Source organism: Saimiri boliviensis, chromosome 17 (genome assembly GCF_048565385.1).
Source record: "Saimiri boliviensis isolate mSaiBol1 chromosome 17, mSaiBol1.pri, whole genome shotgun sequence".
In the NCBI taxonomy this organism is placed as follows: Eukaryota; Metazoa; Chordata; class Mammalia; order Primates; family Cebidae; genus Saimiri; species Saimiri boliviensis.
Genome location: NC_133465.1, coordinates 56,444,063 through 56,463,589, shown reverse-complemented (window position 1 = coordinate 56,463,589; position 19,527 = coordinate 56,444,063). Strand labels below are relative to the sequence as shown.

General features: G+C 47.6%; 1 protein-coding gene across 2 annotated transcripts in view; it reads left to right on the top strand.

Annotated features, from left to right (window-relative positions):
* The window catches only part of PRKCA (protein kinase C alpha), a 488,104-nt gene that overhangs the window by 425,898 nt on the left and 42,679 nt on the right, over positions 1–19,527 (top strand). For both annotated transcript variants that reach the window (XM_039476591.2, XM_039476590.2), the window contains exons 12-13: positions 409–471; positions 1,686–1,824. In XM_039476591.2, the coding sequence (XP_039332525.1) occupies positions 409–471; positions 1,686–1,824 (202 nt within the window). The remainder of the gene's footprint in view (positions 1–408; positions 472–1,685; positions 1,825–19,527) is intronic.

Here is a 19,527-nt window from a genome sequence, read left to right as displayed (position 1 = left end):
TTGCATTATATTTTCAAACACCAGTGTATTCTGTCGGTGAATAGGAAAATGGAAATTTTCTCTACTCTGCCATACTCCTGACATAGAATAATCTAACTGGTATCCATTCTTTAAATGATTGTATTAGAAATTACTCTGCAGGTGATAAGCTACTCGTCCACCTTCCCCACACAAGAATAAGAAGCCAGCCTCATCGGCTTTATGAGCTGTCTCATTCATGGATGAGCTGGAGGATGAAGTGATGGAGGGAGGACCCGGGGTGGGAAGAACATGTTCAAGTGATGCTGGTCTCTGAAAGCCTTTGGGTCTGACATTCTTTTCTCTCTTGGATGCTTGAACTTGAGGATGAAAAGTATACAGCCATCTAAAGAAGCAAGTAAGAAACCTGAAGCCTGTTTTCTTTTGCAGATTCTATGCGGCAGAGATTTCCATTGGATTGTTCTTCCTTCATAAAAGAGGAATCATTTATAGGTGTGTATTGAAGCCCTTCTACCAGCAGCTCAGCAGAGAGGTTAGCTGGGCCTCTGTGGGCATGTTATTCTGGGACGGTGACTTAAGACACAGAGTTGAAATCCCCCCCAGGAGGAACAGAGACCTGCTGGGACTCATTTTCCTCCTCAGCCTGGAGGCAAATCACAGCCACCTTCTGATTTCCAGACCTGAAAGATTTTATATCTTGTTTCTACTTTTCCTGCAAGAAAGCACATTTTTCTCTCCAACGACAGCTCCTTCCACTGCCTTTTATTTGGAATGGAGGTCAGGGAGCAATGGAAATGGAATTTCTGTTATAGATATTCAGCCAAAGAAGAAGACAGGGAACCGAGGAGAGGCAAGGAAAAAACTATTGCATCAAATTCTTCCTGTTATGGGCCAGACACGATGGCTCACCCCTGTAATCCCAGCACTTTGGGAGGCCAAGGTGGGTGGATCATGAGGTCAGAAGTTTGAGACCAGCCTGACCAACATGGTGAAACCCCATCTCTACTAAAAATACAAAAATTAGCCAGGAGTGGTGGTGCACACCTGTAATCCCAGCTACTCGGGAGGCTAAGGCAGGAAAATCATTTGAACCCAGGAGGCAGAGGTTACAGCGAGCCGAGATTGCACCACTGCACTCCAGCCTGGGTGAGAGAGTGAGACTTGGTCTGGGGGTAAAAAAAAAAAAAAAAAGTTCTTCCTGTTATTAGCTGCGCTGAAAGTCTGGCCCCAAAGAAGGAAGAATGTCTTCCAGTATTAATTGAGGCATAGTTAAAATGATACAGGGCATAAGGCAGTGGAAGGGACATGCGTATGAGCCAGTGAGGTGGTTCTGAACCTGTGATTTTGCAAACCTGGTTTTGTGTCAGATCCCCGTGTGGGACATGAATAAATGAAATGATTGGGACTTCCCCAAACATGCTTCGTTGGAATCTCTAGATTCACAGGCACAGGTAAGATTGGGCATCACTAGTCCAGTCATTTAGTCATTCACTCAGTATGCATGTAAGCACATGCCATAGCCCAGGCACAATATTAGGCACTGAAGATGTCAACGCACAGTAACTCCTGATGCTGCTCTCCAGGGACATAGAGTGAATATTGCCACTGAGCTGACAGGTATTCAAATAACCTTCTGTTTCACCAGCTCCAAAGCACACCGTGTTATGTCATGGGAAGGACTCTGATGTTAACCTGGTTCCTTGCAGGGATCTGAAGTTAGATAACGTCATGTTGGATTCAGAAGGACATATCAAAATTGCTGACTTTGGGATGTGCAAGGAACACATGATGGATGGAGTCACGACCAGGACCTTCTGTGGGACCCCAGATTATATCGCCCCGGAGGTAGGAACCCCAGCACTCATTTTCTAGACCTGGACTTGCAAACTGTAAACATGACCCTCTCACAGGGATCTGGGTCACTGGCGAATGAAGTCAGTGCATGGTCAGGACCACTGAATGGACCAAACAGGACAAAACAGAAAGAGGAGGTAGGAGAGCTCATGGCAGTAGTAAGGGGCCGTGTCTTGGTTCCTGGAACGGTGGTTTGCTCCATGTGAGGCAGCGTGTGATAAAATGCATTTCTTAGCTGGTTGTGATCAAAATCATTTCAGAAACACTGCTGAGTGGAGGGAATTGATGGTGAAAAAATACTCTGCCTGGAAAAGCGGGGTGAGAAGGTGGTTGCAGTGGTGGCGTTTTAGCAACACTGGAGTGACGACTGTCTAAACTGCATGTTTTCTGGTCTAGGAAGAATGTATCTGTGTGGTTCTAAGCAAGATGGCTCCAGGACTTGTGTCTTTACAGCGGCGGCCATGCTGCTCTGTTTTTGTTACAACACTTACTGAAGATTTTTTTTTTCCTGTTTTATGAAACAACCTACATGCCAGTGGTAGATGGGGCTCTCACTGTAGTCCCTGTAGAGCCAGCTTTCCATCCACACACAGTCCTGTGGATGCCACAGTGTCCTTCCCATCTGAACCGCAGCATGGCAGAGACCAGTGGATTCAAAGCTGGGCTGGCTTAAGCTCTTCCTGGGGCCCTCAGATGAGCTGTGGGCAGCCAGTCCCACATTTATTCAGCATATTACCCCATGCCTTTATCTCAGAGACAGTAGACATAGTGAAAAAGGCACCCACAAGCTCAGATGTCAGACTAGTGTGACCTTCAATCTGGAATGTATTATTTACAGGCTCTGAGAACTCAGGTGAGTTACTCAATGTCTCTGAATCCCGTTTCTTTAGCAGCACATTAGGGATAATCTCCTCCTCGTAGAACTGCCATTTGGACTAAAGGGCCTAATACAACATTTTGCATCTAGTAGACCCTCTGTAGTCATTATTCCAAAAGGGAAGCTGATTTTTATTCCCTCGTGGAGACCCTTTACTTTTATGATGTTTGAAGACAGTGTGGAAACGCAGACTTCATTTAGAAATTTAAATTCTGAATCGCATGGCCAGAGGTAATAGGTTATCTTGATGCATAACTTATTGGGATTTTCCCCCAAAAAGAACTCACTTTCTAGTACCTCCAGACATGAGGTGAAATTAAGTAGTCGTATTTTTCAAGTGTGAAGAATAGACAGGGTACTGCAAGAAATATAACCTTTTGATGTAGTATTTATTCAGAAGCCTGTTACCAGATGACAGGTATTAAGCAGGCTGTGATTATGAGCCATTCAGCTTCATTTAACAATTCAGCAGATGCTATAAAAGCATAGCGACGGGGAATGGCAACATTTTTAGGAATAAAGGTAGCATTGAACCTCATCTCTATTAAGACCAGGTCTCTCCTGTTCCAACAAATAGCTCCTCGTAGTCAGTAATACCCCGGCTATCTAATAACACCAGGAACAGCAGTGTCCAGCGAGATGAAGCTTTCCGTATCATTCAGGTCTGTCCATTTGAGTGTCTTTTTCTTGTTGTTGTGGTTTGTCATCATTCACCGTACAAGTTCCTGTTGCCACTGTAACAGATAACCGCAAACTCGGCAGTTGAAAGTAACTCAAATGTATTATCTTGGGGTTCTGGAGATCAGAAGTCTAGAATCAGTCTCACTGGGCTAGAGTCAAACTGCAGGCAGGGCCGATTTCTTCTGGAAGCTTTGGGGGAGAACCTGTTGCCCTCCATGCCTTTTTCAGCGTCTAGAGGCCGCCTGCATTCCTTGGCTCGTGGTGCCTTCTTCCCTCCTCCGTGCAACGTAGCATCTTCCTATTGCTCTGTCTTTTCCGACTATAATGCCCCAGCCTCCCCCTTCTCACACAGGAATCTTTGGGATTCTTTGGGGCCTCCTTGGATAATCCAGGATCATCTCCCTAGCCCAAGATCCTTAACTGACATCAGCAAAATCCTTTCTACTGCATAAAGGTAATATATTCACAGGTTCCAGGGATGAGGCTGTGGACATCTGTGGGGAGAGGGGACTTAGTCAGTCTGTCACCCTTAACATGTGTTGGAGAACCCCCTCACCATCCTCAACAGGGACACCAAAACAAACTTCTGGCATGTCTTGGTAACTTTGGGCCTCTTTGTATGCAGAGAATACCCTGCTGTCACTGTAGATACTTTCACATCTGAAACCTTCATTTCCTTCCTTACATCTACTGTACAAGCAATAATAAAGGAAGTGACCACCACCTATTGTCTACCATGTGCCAGGCACATGATAAACTTTCTTTTGGCTGTGGGTGTGGTGGCTTACTCCTATAATCCAAGTGCTCTGGGAGGCCGAAGCAGGTGGATCACTGGAGGTGGGAGTTTGAGACCAACCTGGCCAATGTGATGAAACCCCATCTCTACTAAAAAATACAAAAATTAGCCAGGCTTGGTGGTGGGCACCTATAATCCCATCGACTCAGGAGGCTGAGGCAGGAGAATCACTTGAACCTGGGAAGCAGAGGTTTCAGTGAGCTGAGATTGTGCCACTGCACTCCAGCCTGGGCAACAGAGTGAGACACCTTCTCCAAAAAAAAAAAAAAAATAGATAAATAATATAAACTTTCTCTCATTTAATCCTCATGACAAGCCCCATAGGGAGGTAGCATCAGGCCTGTGTTTCAGATGAAATGACAGAGGCGGTAAGTAATGTGTCTCAGACCGCGTTACTGAGATACGCCACAATTAGTCTTCCATCCCAAGCTCAGGTCACCTCCAAACCTTGGCACTGCTCACTACACTAAACTGCTCAAAACTTTGAGCAATTTACATGTCCAGACAGCACTCTGTGTGCTTACTGTGTGCAAGCATGGTGCCACAAGGGATGCAGACATACCTCAGATGGCCCTTGCCCTCCATGTGCTTTTAGTTGTTAAGAATTGACATTCATACTGACCAGCAGAAACAAAAATCTGTCTGTGGATTCCAGTTGGCTTTCGCTGAAAACGTCAGCTGCTGCTGCTTTGGAAAATCCGTTGATAATCACTTTAGGTTCTTTGACCTTTTTTGTTGGCTTTTTTTTTTTTTTTCTTTTGAAATGGAGTCTCACTCTGTCACCCAGGCTGGAGTGCAGTGGCACAATCTCAGCTCACTGCAACCTCCACCTTCCAGGTTCAAGCGATTCTCCTGCCTTAACCTCCCAAGTAGCTGGGATTACAGGCACCTACCACCAAGCCCGGCTAATTTTTGTATTTTTAGTAGAGACAGGGTTTCACCATGTTGGCCAGGCTGGTCTTGAACTTCTGATCACAGATGATCCACCCACTTCTGCCTCTCAAAGTGCTGGCATCATGGCTGTGAGCTACCACACCCAGCCTTTTTTTTTTTTTTTTTGGCGACAGAGTCACACTCTGCTGCCTAGACTGGAGTGCCGTAACTCGCTGCAGCCTCAACCTCCTGGGCTCAGGGGATCCTCCTGCCTCAGTTCCTGGGTAGCTGGTACCACAGGTGTGTGCCACCACCTACATGCCTGGCCTGTTTCAGCTTTTGCTAGCATTTTTTCCTCATAAGTACTCAGAATTTGGCATATTTGGCCACACGACTACTTGCAGTATAGAGAAAGACCAGATAGATTCAAGGTTTCCAAATGTGCAGAGAGGTTAAAATAATCCTGTCTTCTGTGCAAATACTCCTGTCAGGCAGAGACAAAATCATTATCTCACATGACATTTTCCTTAATAGGCAAAGCGGAGGCTTAAGTATTTATGGCTATTTGTTCAAAAACCTTGAAATCGATTAATACTGTAGCATCTCCTTAGTCAGCGAAGCCAAGCTGAGGCGGAAAATATCACTAACAGATGAGAGTTTGAAGTTGAAATGGACACCCACAGCAGGGGCACTCATCAGAAAATAATTCCAAAAGCTGACACAGAGGGTCCTCTTTGCTTTGACATAGAAAGGATTCTTTGGGGTCAGTGAGAGTCCTTGAGCAGGCCAAGAAAAGGCTTCATTTGGATTTAATCTGCCTCTGAAAGTTAGTTATTTTGGGCATGTGAGATCCGAGCACAAGTCAAGTAGCTCCCAGCAGCCAAGAATCAGACTCCAGGCACTAGCATTGCATACTCTCTCCTGGAAGAAACAGAAGTGGCAGGAAGAGTGTCTGCTTCTGGCCTGTGTCCCAAGAACCCCCTGCTGCAGTGGGAGCAAAGCTTTTAATTTTATTTATTTTATATAATTTTGTTCTATTAATTTTCATTTTTTAAAGACCGGGTTTCACTCTGTCGTCCAGGCTGGAGCACAGTGGAAATCGTAGCTCTCAGCAGTCTCAGTCTCCTGGGCCCCAGGAACTGGGACTACAAGCATGTGCCACCACGCCTGCGAATTTTTAAATATTTTTTGTAGAGACGGAGGTCTCGCTGTGTTGCCCAGGCTGGTCTCAAATTTCTGGGCTCAGGCGATCGTCCTGCCTTGGTTCTCCAAAGTGCTAGAATTACAGACCTGAGCCACTGTACATGGCCCTGAAGTGAAGCTTTTTCAAATGTGCCATGTAGAGTCTTCCTCACAGCATTGCTATGGTGGGGACTGCATTAGACCACACGCCGAGGACATTACCCGTGATCACTGACTGTCTGCTCTGCGCCACCCCCCCCCCCCGCCCCGAGCACTTCTGACTTGTCACATTTTATGCCTGAGCAGAAGATTCAGTGACTTGCCGAAGGTCACACCGCTGCCAAGAGGCAAAGGTGAGATTTGGATCCGAGACGTTCTGACCCCTGAGCCCACACATTCTTTTTACCAGTTGCACTGTCTCCAGAGAGATGGGAGCAAAAGCGGGTAAAAGGGAGTCGTTAGTCTGGGCCATGTTTTCTTGGCCACTCACTCATCTCAGCGTGAATCAGGGCCCTGAGTCATGATCAGAGAGGCAGTCGGTGATGCAGAATTGCATTCCGGCTATTAACCCCAGGGGAGTCCCTTAGAAACCAAAGGTGATCCAGCCACACGCAAGCTCCTCCCCCATAAAGGGCATCGATCTTGGCACGTTCAGGGTGTCCCCCAAGTGCCAGCTGCTGTTCCAGGCCTGGGGGTGCTGGGCCAGAAAGAGGAGCCTGAGGAGAGCTGGGGCTGGAGGCAGTTGGAAATCAGTGACTGCAACCCAGGAGGGCTGTGGATTTCGAGAGGTGGACAGGGCAGTATTCTCGGCAGTAACAGATGGTGCCTCCAACATGGCTGAAATTTCCAGGGAGGAAGCTGCAGACATGGTTGCCTGCCCTGCATCCAGCTGCCCGTCAGCAGATGGGCACACTCCTGGGAGGATTGGGGGCTGTACAGATCCAGAGAGCTGGAGAGCCATCCTGGGGTCACAGCTTCTGTGTTCTAGCCCTACAAGAATTCCAGCCCAGGGAAGCCTGTGACAGCAGCCAGATACCTGCATTTTTCTGTAGAATACACCCGACTGTTTCAAGTTGGCCCCAACATATATTTTTTAACACGTGTATACAGGTGAAATTCAGCCAATGGGCTATCGACTGTGACCTCTCTTCTTGAGGTCAAAAGTCCTATTAATATTTCCGGGGGGGAGGGATATTAAAGATGGGAGGAAAAAGACCAAGGGATGTCCAGAGAGGTGCGAGCACTAGACAGCCTTGTCTCATTCTTGGACTCCAGGGAGCCAAGTGTTCAGGAAGTCAGGGTGGCCAGGGACGGAGGAGGTCCCACAACAGGGGTGGGGTGGAGGGAAGATCTAGCCACAGGGAGCTGATGACCCCTGAGACAGCAATGTCGATAGTGATGACGGCATGGGGTGGGCGTGAGCGTCAGCGGCTCCACAGGAGGACCCTCTCTTTGAGGACGTCTATGGTAAATGGAAGGAAAGAAAGTGGTCAGTCACTCCCAGGAAGGCAGACTGAAGGAAGCATCATTTATGATGCAGAAACTGGAGCCTGTTTCTAAGCCAAAGGGAAAATGCCGGGGCGTGGGGGGCGGGGAGAGAGAGAGAGAGAGAAAGAGAGAGAGAGAGAGAGAGGATGAGAATGGGCTACATGTAGTAAGGATGCCCTTTCCCCCTCAGCTTCAGGAGGAAGGTGAGGGGCACAGGAGACCTCGCGGTGGCAGGAAAGCTGAAATACCCTCCCTGAAATACCCTCCCTGGCTGGTCTACAGCTTCAGAGGGTGACACCAGGAAGGGCGGCTGCAGCCCTGCAGGTGGGGATTGGTTTGGGAGGAAGTCCACAGTGTGATGAGAGAGCAGAGAGCGCAGAGCTGGGAAAGCGTGGGGCGGGGCGCGCGTCGGTGGTAACTCTCCAGCAAGGCTCAGCAGGCCTGGTGTGGGAGAACAAGGAGTGCTCAGGGCTGGGGGTGTCCAGGGGCATCAGCTGAGCCTCCTGGAAGTGCCCCTCAAGGTCCTGGGAACCAGTGAGTGAGGTGGGAAGGGAGTCGAGGATCTGCCAGAGCAGAATTGAGGGGCCAGGGTCCCAAACAGCGTAGAGACTCTGACAGTAAGATCTGGGGGGCAGGGGGAGGAATGAATGGGAGTTGGGGGTGGCAGGCCATGTGCACAGAGCTCTGAATTAGGCACCTTGAAGAAGCTAAAGCCTTCGCAGGAGCCCCAAGATCCTTTAGCACCTGGGCCCCCCATTCCCTCCCTGCCCTCCGCCCCTCCTGATCTCTCTAGACCTGCTGCACTAGCTCCCTTTCCACTCTCCAGTTTACCAGACCTCTCCATCCTCAGGCTGTGCCTATTCTCATCCCTCCACCCAGCCTGTCCCACCCCAGGTATCAGCTCAGAGATCGCCCTGGGGAGGCCCCGTGCTCTGGTGACCCTATTTAAACCTGAAAACCTCCAGTCCCACCGAGCACCACTGACCCCTGTCTCTGCTGTTTTTCATGGCACTCGTTCCCCTTGAAGGCACAAGGAGGTACTCCTGGATGGATTTTTCAGTCTGTCCCACCAAGCTCCACCCAGGGCAGGATTTCATCTGGTGTTAGCTGCTGTTAGCCCACACCAGGGTCTGGAGCAGTGCCTGGCACTCAGCGTGTACTTGGCATGAATGCCTGCACGCTGTGCTCCTAGATGTGGCCACCTAGGAATCTGCCATGGGGGCACTGCAGGAGGACAGAAATGAAACGCTGGAGACTGAGGGGGTGGAGCTCTTTGGCCAGGTGATTGGAAGGGTGATTTCGAAGGCCGTCACAGGTGTGGGGCTCATGGTGGATGACACAAGGCAGAGAAGGGCCACACCCCTTCATGTCATCGGCTGAAGAGAGCCAGCAGGTTGGGAGACCTGAGTGTCTGAAGGTCAATGGGACATCAGTCCAGGTCCCCCAGACAGCCCCAGCTGCCCCCAGAGACTTCTCCTGGCCTCTGGGGAAAGGATCGTAGAGGGGGATAGAAAATAATAAGAGCATCTAAAAATTCAAAGAGAAAATAACTCGTGGTATACACGCAGCTGGGTAGTCAGGCAGTAAATTAGCATTCGCCACCTAGAAGAAAGAGGGAGAGTGAGATAGAGAGAGAAAAGCCAGTCAGCACCAGCAATGACGCCTCTGCAATCAGCCGCTTCTGAACCACAGGCCCCACACCAGCCCAGCACAGGCAGGAGCCAAGAAAAGCACTTGATGAAAGAAAATGATAAACCGAAGGACAGCTTTCTTTCTATCAAAGGCCAATTTCTCTCCATGGAGGGTCATGGTCCAATGACTCCAGTGTTACAAGAGAAAATGAAGATGCTGTTCTCCCGCAAAGAAATATTTGAAGAGCCAAAGCCAGGCTTTCCTTCGGGGTCTTTAACTTGTGCAATTCTCAGATCTTTCTTAGGAATTACGTTGGTTTTATTGTCTCTTATATTGCATTGTCTGCGTGCAGCTGTTTAACTGTCTCATAATTCTCCTGGCCTTGGAGTTTAATCAGTTTAGCGTCTTCTCTGGAGCGCTGGGTACCTTCTGTGATATTGTGGTCTGGGAAACAAATGTGGCCCGCTCCTTTCTTCTGAGCACCCCCACTTTCAATTCTTCCTCCAGAAATGACCAGCTCCCGGTGGATTTGCTGCCGCTTCGCGAACGCCTGCTGCGTTCTAGACCAGGGCTGAGCGCCTTGTTTTTGATTGATCCTAAGTCAGTTCTAATTACTAGATGGTGAAACTGAGGCACAGAGATTTGTTCATTTTCCCCACCTTCCCAGTTCAAGGTAGACTTGGGCTTTGAACACAGGGCTGAGCAGCTTTTCCCTGCAGTGACTGTTACCCTGGGAGGAACGGCCTGCGGCTATTGGCTCCGACGCCACCCAGAGAATATGTCACTCCACGTGCGCCAGTGAGCTGCTCTCACCGGCCCGTTACCAGTTTTCAGGGCCCGGATAATGCTTGTTAGACATTTACTCCTGGTATTTGGCAGTATGCATTAATTGGGTCTTCATTTAGGGATTTGTTTAAATCCTGTAAAAGTGGGTCAGATCTCTGAGCTTTATGTCACCCCTTTCTTTGTTAACGTTGCCCAGGCGATGAGCAGGATGAAGGTGGGTATCGTGAGAGATTACTAACGTTTGTCCATTTCTTGCTCTGCACCATGCCCTTAGGCCTGTTATCACATTTAATTCTTACAATAGTCATCTGAGGTAAGTGGTATTATTCAGGCTTTACAAACATGATAAAGGAGACTTGGAGAGGAGAAGGGACCTGTCCAGGGCTCGCAGATGGCACATGGCAGGGGCAGAATGCTGGCCCACCAGCCTCAGAGCACAGGCTGGCGCTCTGAAGCCATCCATGACCAGTTGCCACCTCAGTGTGTCACTTACTGCCCTGTCTCTAAATCCCATCTGTAGAGGTCCACTAGACTTTGAGACTCCTGGCTCTGGAAAGCCTTTTAATCCAGCTAATAAAGTTGTTACAGACACAACAGTTATTCCTAACTCACACTTTATTCCTGTACTGTACAAGCGGTTATTTTGTTCTGATGCACAATTAACATTTTGCACAGCTCTTCCGCTGAGCCCAGAGGAGGCCTGAGGTGGGCAGGGTCCCACAGGTGGGCCCCGAGCTGGGACTCCTGCCCAGCTCCTTCCTCTCCAGCACCTGCTACCCCTCTGCCACCCTCAGAGGGGAGACCAGGGATGAGGCCTGCTGCTGATTGAGCCTGGGAACCACTTGGAGAGAGGCTGCAGGGCCAGTGACAATGCCTTTGACTCTGGATTGGTTCCATTCTGCTGTGTTTTAGCCTAACATGGCCTTAATAGCTACCCCTGAAGGGAAGATTTCCTGTTGGATTTCTGGTGGCTGCTTCTTCCTCATTGTATAATAAACTGTGTTAGTCTCTTCTCACATTGCAATACAGAAATACCTGAGACTGGGTAATTTATAAAGCAAAGATGTTGAATTGGTTCACGGTTCTGCCGGCTGTACAGGAAGCGTGGCTGGGGAGGCCTCAGAAAACTCACAATCACGGCGGAAGGCAAAGGGGAAGCAGGCACATCTTCCAGAGCCAGAGCAAGGGAGACAGAAGCGGGGTGCCACACACCTCCAAACAACCAGATCTCGTGAGAGCTCTGTCACGAGACTAGCACTGGGGGATGATGCTAAACCATTCCTGAGAAACTGCTCCCATGCTCCCATCACCTCCCACCGGGCCCCCCTCCAGCACTGGGGATTATATTTCAACATGAAATGTGGGTGGGGACACAGATCCAAACCATATTATAAACTCTGGCTACAGTTGTGCTATTTTAAGAACTTGGGGTGACATCTGTATCGTAAGATATAATCATAGCATGTTCCTCAAAGCCCACCTGTGAGGGCTCAGTCTGGCTGGCCATGATGACTTAGCCTGCCTCAGAGGGAGCACTCCAGAAAGCGTTGTCCATTATTTGGCCATTGTTTGAAGTATTTACTCATGTGCAATCGCCCCAGAACATAATGGCTTACAACAATAATCACGTTGGGCCGGGTACCGTGGCTCATGCCTGTAATCTCAGCACTTTGGGAGGCCGAGGCAGGAGGATCACTTGAGGCCAGGAGTTCTAGGCCAGCCTGGCCAACATGGTGAAACCCTATCTCTACTAAAAATACAAAAAAATTAGCTGGGTGTGATGGCAGGCACCCATAGTCCCAGCTACTCAGGAGGCTGAGGCACGAGAGTCACTTGAACCTGGAAGGCAGAGGCTGAGGTGAGTTGAGATTACGCCACTGCTCTCCAGCCTAGGCAACAGGGAAACTCTGTCACCAAATAAAAGTAAAGTTAATGCTGTGATTCTTGGAGTCAGGGCCTCCATCAGGACCTGGCAGGTGGACAGACTCCTTGCTGCCGCAGGGACATCCCTACCATGGCTCTGCTGGGGCTGGAGGGCCTGAGGTACCTTCCACCTGTTGGCCAAGGCCACGTGGGTTCTCCTCTGCCTGGTCATTCCATCCATGCAGCCACTTGTCACTGAGTTTCTTGACATGGAGCTGGCTATTAAAAGGGCAAAAACAGAAGCCACAGGCTGCTTACATCTATACCTGGAACTTACCTGTGTTACTTCTACCACATTCTGTGGGTCAAGGGCAGTGAGGACCAGGCAAGAGGGCCCCTGTCCTGTGTTGTAGAGCGGAGATGAGCAAACTTTCCCTGCCAGGGACTAGACAGAAAATAGGCTTTTCCTAAATCTAAATTATAGCTTTTTGCCAAGAGACAAAATTGAGCAACTGTTCTTGCCAAAAGGCTAATATAGTCTTTCTTATGATTTTCGTTTTACACTTAAAGATGTAGAAAGCATGCTTAGATCACAGGCTGTACATAGCCTGGATTTGGCCCACAGGCTACGGCTTGTTAAGCCCTGACTTTGTGGGCTCTCCTTTGCCCCCCAGTCCCCATTCTGGGCTCTCCGTATAGGGTTCGAGTCTGCAGAGCAAATGCCCACTTAGAGTCTGCATTCTGACCCCTTTTAGACAAAAACCTGGGTGCTCAGAGCCTGGAAGTCCCTTCCAGGGCCTCTTCCCAAGATCCGTCCTTCCTGTGAACACCGCCCTGCTGGCATATGCCCTCCTGCACCCGGTGGAGAAGTCAGTAGGCAGCTGTTTGCAGGGGGCAGAGGGAAGCAGCTTAGACCTGCAGGTTGGGGTGCCATGATGGAGAGGACCTGGCAAGAGAAGAGGGGTGAGCCATGTCAGTGTTATACCCTTAGGCCTCCACATACTGGAGTGGAATCTCAGGGATCCATCATGAATTCTCGGCCCACTGCAACGTCTGCCTCCTGGGTTCAAACAATTCTCCTGCCTCGGCCTCCCGAGTAGCTGGGATTACAGGTGCATGCCACTACACCCAGCTAATTTTTGTATTTTTAGTAGAGATGGAGTTTTACCATATTGGTCAGGCTGGTCCCAAACTCCTGACCTTGTGATCCACCCACCTCAGCCTACCAAAGTGCTGGGATTACAAGAATGAGCCACTGTGCCTGGCCTGGGTTCATGAATTCTTAAGTCCAACTTGGCTTTCCAGGTCTTGGGAAATGTTACGACCTAAATTGCATCCCTCCCTTACCCTCCCCCCAGCCCCCAGAAATCCATGTGCTGAAGCCCTAACTCCCAGTGTGACTGTTCTGTAGAGATAAGGTCCGGAAGGAGGTAATGAGGGGAGACTGAACTCATGAAGGTGGGGCCCTGATCTGCTAGGAGCAGTGTTCTTATGAGGAGAGGAAGAGGCCACCGGAGTGTGCACACGTGAAACAAAAGCCACGTCAGGGCACAGCAAGGAGGAGACAGCCTGCACGGCCCCAGCGAGGCCTCACCAGAAGCCCGCCTGCCTGGACTTCCAGCCTCCAGACCCAAGAGAAAGTTCTGTTGTTTAAGCCACGCAGTCTGTGTGGTGTCTTATAGGGGCAGCTCAAGCCAACCTACAGGAAGGTACATGTGTCAGGGTGCAGGAGAGAGCATACTGTATCTTTTAACAGTCTGTTAGCTTGGTTTGAAATACTCATATTTAGATAAAGGGTATGTGAGTCCTAGTTATTCTTGTCCCGACCCCCTCACCCCACATGTTAGAGATGTCCTCATCCTACGTCAATTGGGAGTTGTGGGTTAGGGCCAAGTACATTATGTTATAAAGCAAGGCATATTGTATATATTCATGTCTGTTTTCACATATATATGTGTGTGTGTGTATTCATACAATCAACATCATTTTCACTCCTATCAAGCAGAACAGGAAGGAGAAATAAATAAAGGCCCCAGAGGGCAGGGGCAAGATCTCTGATGTCTTTGTCCCATTCACGGCTCCTGCTTACACAGAGCAGGCACCATGAGCGGCGGGAAAGCAAGAGCCAGGTTGAATCCCGGCCCCATCTGCCACCTCCCCACTGTGTGTGTGACTCTGGTCACCTCACTTGAGCTTGCTGTGCCTGACGTCTCCAGGGGTAAAAGAGGGTACTACCTAGCACAGTGCCTGCTTAAAGACTGTGCTCAGGGGTGGCTTTGGTTCACATTTGATTTACAGTCAATATTACATTCTCAGTGCCGCTCACCATTAAGGAGCTTCCTGAAAACCTCGGGCTGGGAGAAGAGAGGATCTAAAGAGGTGTCTGATTTATTTGATCGACGTAACAAGAAATTACAGAAGTTAGTTGGGCATTGCGCTGGAGAGGTCAGGTGACCCAAGTCAATTAGATGATGTTTTTCTAGACCCAGTGGTTCCACTGTCACCTTCTTGGCTTCTGCCAGGATCAGCTAGCTTTACAGAAGAGCCAAAAAGAGAGTCATCCCAATCCGGAGCTTACTTGGAAGCATTCCATGAAGACTTGAAACGGCGCTGCTTTCTCACCACATGACCCAGTGCTGTCACTGCCTCCTCTGAGGATCACAGAAGCTCATACCCCACGGCCCCCGGTACACATTCCAGACCGGGAGAAGCGCTGCATGGGGTTGCGGTGCGGGAAATGCCTTTCTGCCAGATCAAAAGCCCAGCACTTTATTCAGAATTTTATTTATGGCTTCTTCAGAAGGTTAGTGCAGTCACGCCTCCATAATAACTGCCTCATCACACATGATTCAGGCGTCCTGGGGCCACTTCACGCTCCTGGCATCCTGGCCCAAAGCCCAGGAGACCGCTGAACCCCACAGCCTGACATTATTTGCCGGCAAGATACCACTGTGAAGTGTTTGTCTTTTCTTATGGCTTATTTTACTGAAGATCGTTCTTTTTGTCAAACACCTTTCCAACTCTTTGTGTTTGCTGAGCACCCAGGGCTGTCTCTCCCAGCCTTGATTCATTTCCAGGTAACTTGCAAGCCAGTATTGTACAATTCTTTTCTGCAAAGAAAAAGTACAGACTTGTGGTTTCCAGTCCAGCATGTGAGGAGCTTAGAAGTCATCATTCCATCCTAACAAATGAAAAGCTAGACTGAAAAATCAACAAGTTTTCCTAGAGCCATTGGCACGTCCCTCGTGGGAGACCAGGGTTCATTTCCCGGCCAGTGCACCAGCATGATGGCTCAGTGGTTAGAATTCTCACCTCCCTAGAGCCATCGGAAAAGTGAGGTAACAGGGCAAGCCGCTGTCCCCAAAATTAGAAAGACAAATAGGCAGATACAGAAAAGTACAACTAACCAGAGCAAAAACCTCCCTGGGTACCAGTGTCGGGGTGCAAAACCCTGATCTGTAATTGGCAAATTGCTGGAGGACAAGTGTGGACAAGTGTGAGAATCCATCATGAGGACCCCACACCTTTTTGAGTTTTCCCTCAAGAAGCTCTGCTACGTCCTCACAGTAAACTCTGGAGAAAAACTGCCTCATGCTTCTGGCAGGGAGAGGAAAAAAGTAATAAGCATTGTGAAATATGCCAGAGCATCCCATTCTTCTTAACAAGGGCATCCCTCAGGAGATGCTCTCCCTAGAAGAAGGGACATACCCGATTTCAGTCCCCTCCAGCCATCCTCTCCCACCTAAGAGGAGGAGGAGGGAGAATAAGAAGCACTTGTGAAGGTCGCAAGCCACAGGCACAGGCTCCCCACAAGACGGAGACCTCATCATCGCCCCGAACAACACTTCCCCTCTCCACACTTCATCACCGTGTTACTAAAGGCTCAGGTACCACAGTTCCTCTCACCCCGTGTGCCATGTCCAGCCACCAAGAGAACCATGACAGCACACTAAACGACAGAAAAGTAGTCTGAAGAGATGAAACAAGCAACAGACACAGAGTCAGATGTGGCAAGGATATTGGAATATCCAGGAATTTATTTATTTTTTTAGATGGAGTCTTGTTCTGTCACCCGGGCTGGAGTCCAGTGGCACAATCTCAGCTCACTGCAATCTCCATCTCCTGGGTTCAAGCCAGTCTCCTACCTCAGCCTCCTGAGTAGCTGGGATTACAGGCATGAACCACCATGCCCAGCTAATTTTTTTTTTATATTTTTAGTAGAGACAGGGTTTCACCATGTGGGCCAGGCTGGTCTTGAGCTCCTGACTTCAGTGATTCGCCTGGCTCAGGCTCCCAAAGTGCTGGGATTACAGATGTGAGCCACCACACCTTGCCATAACCAGGATTTTTTTTTTTAACTATGATTAATTTGCTAAGGGATTCAATGGAAAAAAAGCAGACAGCATGTAAGAACAGATGGGCAGTGTAATCAGAGAGAAATTACAAGAAAAAAAGATGGTAGAGATCGAAAGTACTGGGGCAGAAGTGAAGAATGCCTTTGACGAGCTCCTTTGTAGACTGGACACAGCTGAGGACAGAATAACTGAGCTCGAGGATATGACCCTAGAAATTTCCAAAATGGAAAAGCAAAGGCTGAAAAAAAAAATGGAACAGATTATCGAAGAACTGTGGCACAACTACACAAGATACAACATATGCCCCGGGAACACCAGAAGGAGAAGGGGGAGAGAAAGGAACAGGGAATGTTTGCAGCAGTCATGACAGAGAGTGTCCCTGAATTAATGTCGGACACCAAATCACAGATCCAGGAAGCTCCAGTAACACAAAGTAGGCCAAATGCCCAAACAAAACAAAACAAAAAACTAGGCATGTCATATTCAAACTGCCGAAAATCAAAGAATTTTGAGGGAAGCCCAGAGCAGGGGGAAGAAACACCTTGCCTATAGAAGGGCAAAGACAGTAGAGTGAAATATTTAAAGTTTTGGGAGAGAGAGAAGCAAAAACCAGCCCAGACTTGTGTACCCTGCAAAATTGTCCTTCAAAAGTGAAGGAGAAATACTTTCTCAGACAAAAACAAAGGAAATATGTTCCCAGTAGACCTGTCCGGCAAGAAATGTTACAAGAAGGTTCTTTAGAGAGAAGGAAAGTCATATAGGTCAGAAACCTGGATCTACATGGAGAAAGAAAGGGCAGGCTTCGCAGATGCTGCCGCTACCCATTGCCCCCTGCACCAACCATGGCCAGCCCTGCTGTGTTCTTCAGCTTGAGGCTGTATCTCTTTCAAGCTGTTTGCAGACTACATTCCAAAAACAGCAGAAAACTTTTGTGCTCTGAGCACTGGAGAGAAAATGATTTGGTTCTAAGGGCCCTTTGCTTTCACAGAATTATTCCAGGGTTTATGTAGCAGAGTGATCACCTCACACAGTATAACAGTCCTGGTGTCAAGAAAGAAATCGGATCTATGGGAAGAAATGTGATGGCGAGCACTTCATCGAGAAGCATACGGGTCCTGGCACCTTGTCCATGGCAAATGTTAGACCCAATGCAAGTGATTCGCAGTTTCTCATCTGTACTGCCAAGACTGAGTGGTCGAGTGGCAGAATGGCATGCATGTGGTCATTGGCACGGTGAAGAGAGTACCAGGGAGGCCATGGAGCACGGTGGGTCCAAGGTTGGCAAGACCAGTGAGAAAATGATCATTGCTGACTGTGGACAACTCTAATAAATTTGACTGATATCTGTCTTAACCACCGGACCATTCCTTCTGCAGCTCAGGAGAGCACCCTCCACCCCATTCGCTCTCAGGGTCCTCTAGTCTTGGTGGTGTCAATGCAGGCCTTTGGGTTCCATATTTTCCTTATTCCCTTCCATACCTAGCCGGATCGCGGAGGTACGTTTATGAAATAAAAACTAACAAAAAAGGAAGAGCATCAGAGCAGGAAGAAGTGAAAGTAAAGTACTTTTATTTTCAGTATTCTTGATCTAACATGAGTTTTTTTCAACTTAATAGCAACAACATATTCTAGTGTGTGTGTGTTTCCTACGTATAAGTGAAATGAATGAGAGGAGTGACAGGAGAAGAGGGAAGCATTAGGATTATTTTGTTATTATAAGCTACATTCACTATGCATGAAATGTTACAGTGTTATTTTAAAGTGGACTTGGTTTTGTTGTAAATATATATTGCATATTCTAGGGCAACCACTAAGAAAATGAAAAAAGGCAGCAGCTGATAAGAAACAATGGAATCACATAAAATGCTCAGCTAAACCCACAAGAGGAAAAGAATGGGAAACAAAACCCAATGGACAAGGGCAACAAATAGAAAACAGTAGCAAATATGGGAGCAATTAATCCACTTATAGCACAAATCGCTTTCAAAGTCCGTGGTCTAAATGCAACAATTAATAGATTGCCAGACTAGATCAAAACTAAGACTTAACTCTATACAAGAAATCTACTTTAAGTATAGACACATGTAGATTATAAGTAAATGGGTATAGAAGATACACCATGCTAATTCTAATCAAAAGAAGGTAGGAATCACTATATTAATTGCATATAGAGCAGACCTCCGGGCAAGGAAAGTTATCACAGATAAAGAAAGGCATTACCTAATGATAAAGGGATCAGTCTCCAAGAAAGCATAGCAGTTGTTACGGGGTGCACCTCACAGCAGAGCACTGAAATACATGTGGCCAAACATAATAGAGCTGCAGGTAGAAATAGACGAATCCACTGTTTTATTTGGAGACTTCAATGCTTCTCTGTCAGAAATAGACATATCGAGCAAGCAGAAAATCAGTAGAGACAGAGTTGAACTCAGCAATACTGTCCTACAGACTACTTTATCCACAACAGCAGAATGAACATACATTCTTCACAAGCTGACATAGAACATTCACTAATATAGACCACATTCTGTGCCATAAACCACACCTTAACAAACTGAAAATGTTAGAAACCATGCTGTGTTCTCTCTCAAACCACAGTAGACCTAAACTAAAAATCAGTAACAGAAAGATAGCTAGAAAATTCCAAAATACTTGAAGATTGAAGAACACTTCTAACTAATCTAATGTGGGTCAAAGAAATCTAAAAAGAAATTTTAAAATATTTTTAAGTAAATGAAAATTCAGATACCGCTTATCAGTTGTTGCTTGGTACAATTAAAGCAGTGCTTAGGAAATTTATAGTATTAAATGCGTATATTAGAAAATAAAGATCTAAAATCAATCCCCTAAGCATCATCTTAGGAAGCTAGAGAAACAAGAGCAAAGTAAATCCACAGTCAGCAAAAGAAAAGAAAAATTAGAACAGAAACCAATGAAACAGAAAATAAAAAAACAAGGAAAATCAACAAATTCAAAAGCAGGTTCTTTGAAAACATCAATAAAATTGATAAGTCTTGAGTCAAATTAAAAAAAGAAAGCACAAGTTACTAATATCTGAAATGAAAGAGAGGGCATCACTACAGATCCCATGCTTTAGAAAGATGGTAAATACCAGCATAGAAAACTACAGACTAATACCTCTCATGAACATAGATGCCAAA